Genomic DNA, 5,136 nt, shown 5'->3' with positions numbered 1-5,136 from the left:
CCTCAAGTTGAACTCCCGGTTTTCATGCTACGGGAAACGCATGATCACTGTCTTTGACTGGCAGGATTCCTTCAACAGTGGCAACGCGATGTGGAGATGGTCCGGGAACTGGGAGTGGACTACTATCGCTTCTCACTTGCCTGGAGCCGCATCATGCCAACTGGAATGAGCAACAACGTTAACGAAAAGGGCATCGAGTACTACAACCATCTCATCAACGGGCTGCTGGCCTATAACATCACGCCGATGGTGACCCTGTACCATTGGGATCTGCCAGAGCGGCTACAAGAGATGGGTGGCTGGACTAATCGGGAGATTATCGAGTACTTCCGGGAGTACGCAAGAGTTGCCTTTAGTCGGTTTGGCGATCGAGTCAAGTTTTGGACAACGTTCAACGAACCGAAACAGACTTGCAAGGAGTCGTACGAACAGGATGCTATGGCTCCGGGGTATGAGTTCCCCGGGGTGTACAGCTACCTATGTTCGCATCATGTGCTGCTGGCACATGCCGATGCTGTTGAAGTGTATAGAAAGAATTTCCAGGGCCCTCAAAGCGGTATGTACACTACCCCAATGTGATTGTGCTTCAATGTAGCTATCTTTCATAACATCACGGAATTTTTGTTCGTAGGAGTAATCGGAATGGTTGTTGACTCTTCGTGGAGCGAGCCCAACACGCCAGCGGATGAGGAAGCCTCCGAACGTTCCATGCAGTTTACTGTGAGTACCAAAGAACGCTTCAAAGAAAAATGTTGAGTAATGAGCCACATTCTACAGCTTGGAATCTACATGCATCCGATCTACCACGGAAACTACCCGGCGGTGATGATCGAGCGCATCGGGAACCTGAGCGCTCGTCAAGGCTTCCACAAGTCGCGTCTCCCCGCGTTCACGCCGGAAGAAATCGCAAAAGTGAAAGGGTCGTCCGACTACTTTGGGTTTAATGCGTACACTACGCGCCTGGTGTGGCAAAATGGCGATGCCAATCCGGGCCACTTTGGTGAACCATCGTTCGATCACGATCGCGATGTGTATGATTACATTGACCCCGCTTGGCCGTCGACTGCTTCGCCGTGGCTCAAGGTGTATCCCCGAGGGATGTACAGCGTGCTGCGATGGATACGGCGCGAGTACAACAATCCGCCGGTTTTTATCACCGAGAACGGCGTCAGCGATCGGGACGGTACCCGAGATTTACAGCGAGTGGAGTACTTCAACTCATATTTGGAGGCCGTCCTCGATGCGATCGATGATGGGTGTGACGTGCGAGGCTATACTGCGTGGTCGCTTATGGATAACTTCGAGTGGCGCGCTGGCTACTCGCAACGGTTTGGACTCTACTATGTGGACTTCAAGGATCCAGCTCGACCGCGCTACGCCAAAATGTCGGCCAAAGTTTACGCGAACATTGTCCGAAGCCGCTCCGTCGATCCAGACTATATGCCGGAACCGGACGTTCTGATTCCTGACGGGGAGTGATGTTTGGCGTTGACAGTAGAAACTGAATAAGGTGTCAAAAGAAAAATAAATGGCCGTATTATCTTATATTAAAATTCATTATAATGTACTTTATTAGTTGACGTAGGTACAAGGCAGCTAGGTGCTACGTCTCCAGTGAGCATCATCGCGATACAAGTAGGATAATCCAGTCTGAGGAGCATCGACGAATCTTAGAGTAGTGCCCCGGCCGCCCTGCGGAGACTTCGCTCGGGGACTTAGGTTGGACGCTAGCCAGCCTCTCGAGTCTTGTTGATCCGTGAAGTGCTTTCTGGAACAAGAATTAATTCCGTCTCTAAGCCAATACCAACCATCAAAGTAGCTCGCTTCCTTATGGACTGCTACGGTGACTACACAGAATGGTTCATCAGCAGTATAGACCAAGCCATATTTCAGTTCGTTCCATCGAAATCCAGCACATAAGCTGCGTAACGGTCTCAGAAGAACCGTTTTATAGACCGAAATCGAAATCTTTTACTTACAAGCAAACTCCAACCACTACCAATACATCCAGATAAGGACCAGCATAGCCTCTATAATCTCAATTACACAAACAGTCGAGTCTTATCCGTCGAGAGGAAAGGATCAGCATCCCTCAATGAACTCCGTAGACCGCGAAGCGTAACTATGGCTACAACTTTTTCAGGCCCTACTTTGACGGATTTGTGTTAATGATCATTCATGAAATGAAAAAAGATCGATCTAAGATCTATGGTAGTTACTATCAGCTGTGGTTGGGTGCCTTTATCTCCTAAGTCTGGACTTCAATGTGTAAAGTGAAATAGGTTAGTAAAAAATAGTGAAATAATGAAATCCTCGGAATTGGTGCCTCTAAGTTGAGGTCCAAAACGAACGGCATCACAAACATGAAACTTCAGCACAAGGACGAGTAGTAGCGCGCACGCTGATGCGTTATTTTATCTATTCAGGCCATTTGTTGGTGGTTGTATTGGTGTTATTGAAATTAAAAATTAACGCCTTGCTACTCGGACTAGATAACCTATCGCGGTGGCGGACGAGTGTGCGGTCGGGTAAATATTGATGGGCCTCCATGTGGTTGCTCTCGCTTGATTGAAGCGTTTGATAAGCATTGTTGAAGAACGTCTTTGGAGCGGAACATATGAGCATGTCTGAGAGCGGAACATGTGTGTAAAACCATAACCAAGTGGGGAGTGCTGAATCGAGCAAGTGCGTCGGTTTCACGCAGATCGGATCGGGCTTCGGAGCAGTGATGAAAGAAATCTACGCTACGATCGTGATCTTCGTGTGGGTAGCCGATTAGTACTGGGGAAGGACAGCCAGTTAACGGAGTGCGTACTAAATAGTGATGAGCCTGCTTTGTTCTTCTCTAGGGCTGCGATCATTCTAGTGGCCGAAGGCCTCCGAAAGTTTCCAGCACACTTTCGGTTCGGTGTCGCTACGTCCTCGTACCAGATCGAGGGAGGATGGAACGAGGATGGTAAGGGCGAGTCGATCTGGGATCGGTTGACGCACGAGAAGCCTCACAAAATAGTCGATGGCTCCAACGCGGACATAGCCTGCGATAGCTACCATCAGGTGAGTGGTACGAGGATAATTCCAGACAGCTGTCCTTGACTGGCCTTCAATTCCTTCAATTCCAGTGGCAACGCGATGTGGAGATGGTCCGGGAACTGGGAGTGAACTATTATCGCTTCTCACTCGCCTGGAGCCGCATCATGCCAACGGGAATGAGCAACAATGTTAACGAAAAGGGCATCGAGTACTACAACCATCTCATCAACGGACTGCTCGCCTATAACATTACGCCGATGGTGACCCTGTACCATTGGGATTTGCCACAGCGCCTGCAAGAGATGGGCGGCTGGACCAATCGGGAGATTGTCGAGTACTTCCGGGAGTACGCAAGAGTTGCCTTTAGTCGGTTTGGCGATCGAGTCAAATTTTGGGCAACGTTTAACCAGCCGACGCAGTCGTGCAAGGAGTCATACGAGCTGGATGCTATGGCTCCCGGATATGACTTCCCCGGGGTGTACAGCTACCTCTGTTCGCATCATGTGCTGCTGGCACATGCCGATGCTGTTGAAGTTTACAGAAAACATTTCCAGGGCGATCAAAATGGTGCGTATACTGCTCTCGTCTCTTAAGACGCTCTTCCATAACCCCACGAAACATTTTGATTTTAGGAGTGATCGGAATGGTAGCCAATTCTCATTGGAACGAACCTAACACGCCCGCGGATGAGGAAGCCTCCGAACGTGCCATGCAATTTAATGTGAGTACGAACGCTTCAAAGGAAAATGTTGAGTAATGAGCCACATTCTACAGCTTGGAATCTACATGCATCCGATTTACCACGGGAACTACCCGGCGGTGATGATCGAGCGCATCGGGAACCTTAGCGCTCGTCAAGGCTTCCACAAGTCGCGTCTGCCCTCGTTCACGCCGGAAGAAATCGCAAAAGTGAAAGGGTCGTCCGACTACTTTGGGTTTAATGCGTACACCACGCGGCTGGTGTGGCAAAATGGAGATGCCAATCCGGGCCACTTTGGTGAACCATCGTTCGATCACGATCGCGATGTGTATGAGTACATTGACCCCGCTTGGCCGTCGTCTGCTTCGTCGTGGCTCAAGGTGTATCCCCGAGGAATGTACAGCGTGCTGCGATGGATACGACGCGAGTACAACAATCCGCCGGTCTTTATCACCGAGAATGGCGTCAGCGATCGGGACGGTACCCGAGATTTACAGCGAGTGGAGTACTTCAACTCATACCTGGAGGCCGTGCTCGATGCGATCGATGATGGGTGTAATGTGCGAGGTTATACTGCGTGGTCGCTTATGGATAACTTCGAGTGGCGCGCTGGCTACTCGCAACGGTTCGGACTCTACTATGTGGACTTCAAGGATCCAGCTCGACCACGGTACGCCAAAATGTCGGCCAAAGTTTACGCGAACATTGTTCGAACCCGCTCCGTCGATCCAGACTATCTGCCGGAACCGGACATTCTGATACCTGACGGGGATTGATGTTTGGCGTTGACGGTAGAAACGAATTGAAGGTGTCAAAGGGAATACCAAGTGAAAAATTATCTCATAATAAATCAATTTTATACTTTCTCAATTTTATGCACTTCGCTAGCTGTTTGAGTATTTTGTAACGTCCGCCGTGTAGGTGAACTGATAAAGATGAGACAATTGAGGAGCACGACCTACCGATTGTATAATAGATTGCTCTGTTTTGCGGATAATGAACCGTTATTGCATCGATTAGGCACACGCTGCCCACTCCCCAAATGATAAGAGAAGCGCTCCAGGGGAGCTCCAGTGCAGGGCGACAGATTATTGGCAAAAGTACCAGATAACAGTGATTGCTGTCTGTGTTATCGCAAAAGTCGTCAGACACCTACGATATCTAGTACTGACGAATGCCCAATAGATATGGTTTTATAGCTACACGAAGCTCCCGCGAAATATTGACAGTCCATCGAAGGCCGCCATAAATGATGGTGGTTCGCGTGGCACAACTCGCCGCATTGTAAGTGACCCACGCCACTGCTTGATTCCTGTTGATCATTTCTATTCCCCAGAGTGCTCGTGATTGCGAGCGTAGCGCAAGGGCAAAGAAAGTTTCCCGCCGAGTTCCGGTTCGGTGTTGGC

The 5,136-nt window shown here is 49.6% G+C and overlaps 2 protein-coding genes across 2 annotated transcripts; both read left to right on the top strand.

Annotated features, from left to right (window-relative positions):
• Positions 1 to 81: 81 nt before the first annotated feature.
• Positions 82 to 1,535, top strand: LOC128276531 (lactase-like protein). Its single transcript, XM_053014989.1, has 3 exons — positions 82 to 556; positions 632 to 720; positions 778 to 1,535. Exons 1-3 carry the CDS (start codon positions 97 to 99, stop codon positions 1,477 to 1,479), a joined length of 1,251 nt encoding a protein of 416 aa, XP_052870949.1. The 5' UTR covers positions 82 to 96; the 3' UTR covers positions 1,480 to 1,535.
• Positions 1,536 to 2,387: 852 nt separating this feature from the next.
• On the top strand, positions 2,388 to 4,564 carry LOC128276533 (myrosinase 1-like). The gene is made up of 5 exons (XM_053014990.1): positions 2,388 to 2,763; positions 2,850 to 3,054; positions 3,120 to 3,597; positions 3,663 to 3,751; positions 3,805 to 4,564. The coding sequence occupies exons 1-5, from the start codon at positions 2,729 to 2,731 to the stop codon at positions 4,504 to 4,506; spliced, it is 1,509 nt and encodes a 502-aa protein (XP_052870950.1). The 5' UTR covers positions 2,388 to 2,728; the 3' UTR covers positions 4,507 to 4,564.
• Positions 4,565 to 5,136: the final 572 nt, after the last annotated feature.

Source organism: Anopheles cruzii, unplaced genomic scaffold, assembly GCF_943734635.1.
Source record: "Anopheles cruzii unplaced genomic scaffold, idAnoCruzAS_RS32_06 scaffold01490_ctg1, whole genome shotgun sequence".
NCBI lineage: Eukaryota > Metazoa > Arthropoda > Insecta > Diptera > Culicidae > Anopheles > Anopheles cruzii.
Note: the sequence above shows the minus strand (reverse complement) of the source record. Positions and strands in the feature narration are given on the sequence as shown.

Excerpts from the sequence above, each read along its gene's own strand:
- LOC128276533 (XM_053014990.1), top strand. The coding sequence starts at position 2,729 with ATGAAAGAAATCTACGCTACGATCGTGATCTTCGT. Across the intron at positions 3,055-3,119 it reads CCTGCGATAGCTACCATCAG|TGGCAACGCGATGTGGAGAT; the intron begins GTGAGTGGTACG and ends CTTCAATTCCAG. Across the intron at positions 3,598-3,662 it reads TTTCCAGGGCGATCAAAATG|GAGTGATCGGAATGGTAGCC; the intron begins GTGCGTATACTG and ends TTTTGATTTTAG.
- LOC128276531 (XM_053014989.1), top strand. The coding sequence starts at position 97 with ATGGTCCGGGAACTGGGAGTGGACTACTATCGCTTCTCACTTGCCTGG. Across the intron at positions 557-631 it reads TTTCCAGGGCCCTCAAAGCG|GAGTAATCGGAATGGTTGTT; the intron begins GTATGTACACTA and ends TTTTGTTCGTAG. Across the intron at positions 721-777 it reads AACGTTCCATGCAGTTTACT|CTTGGAATCTACATGCATCC; the intron begins GTGAGTACCAAA and ends CACATTCTACAG.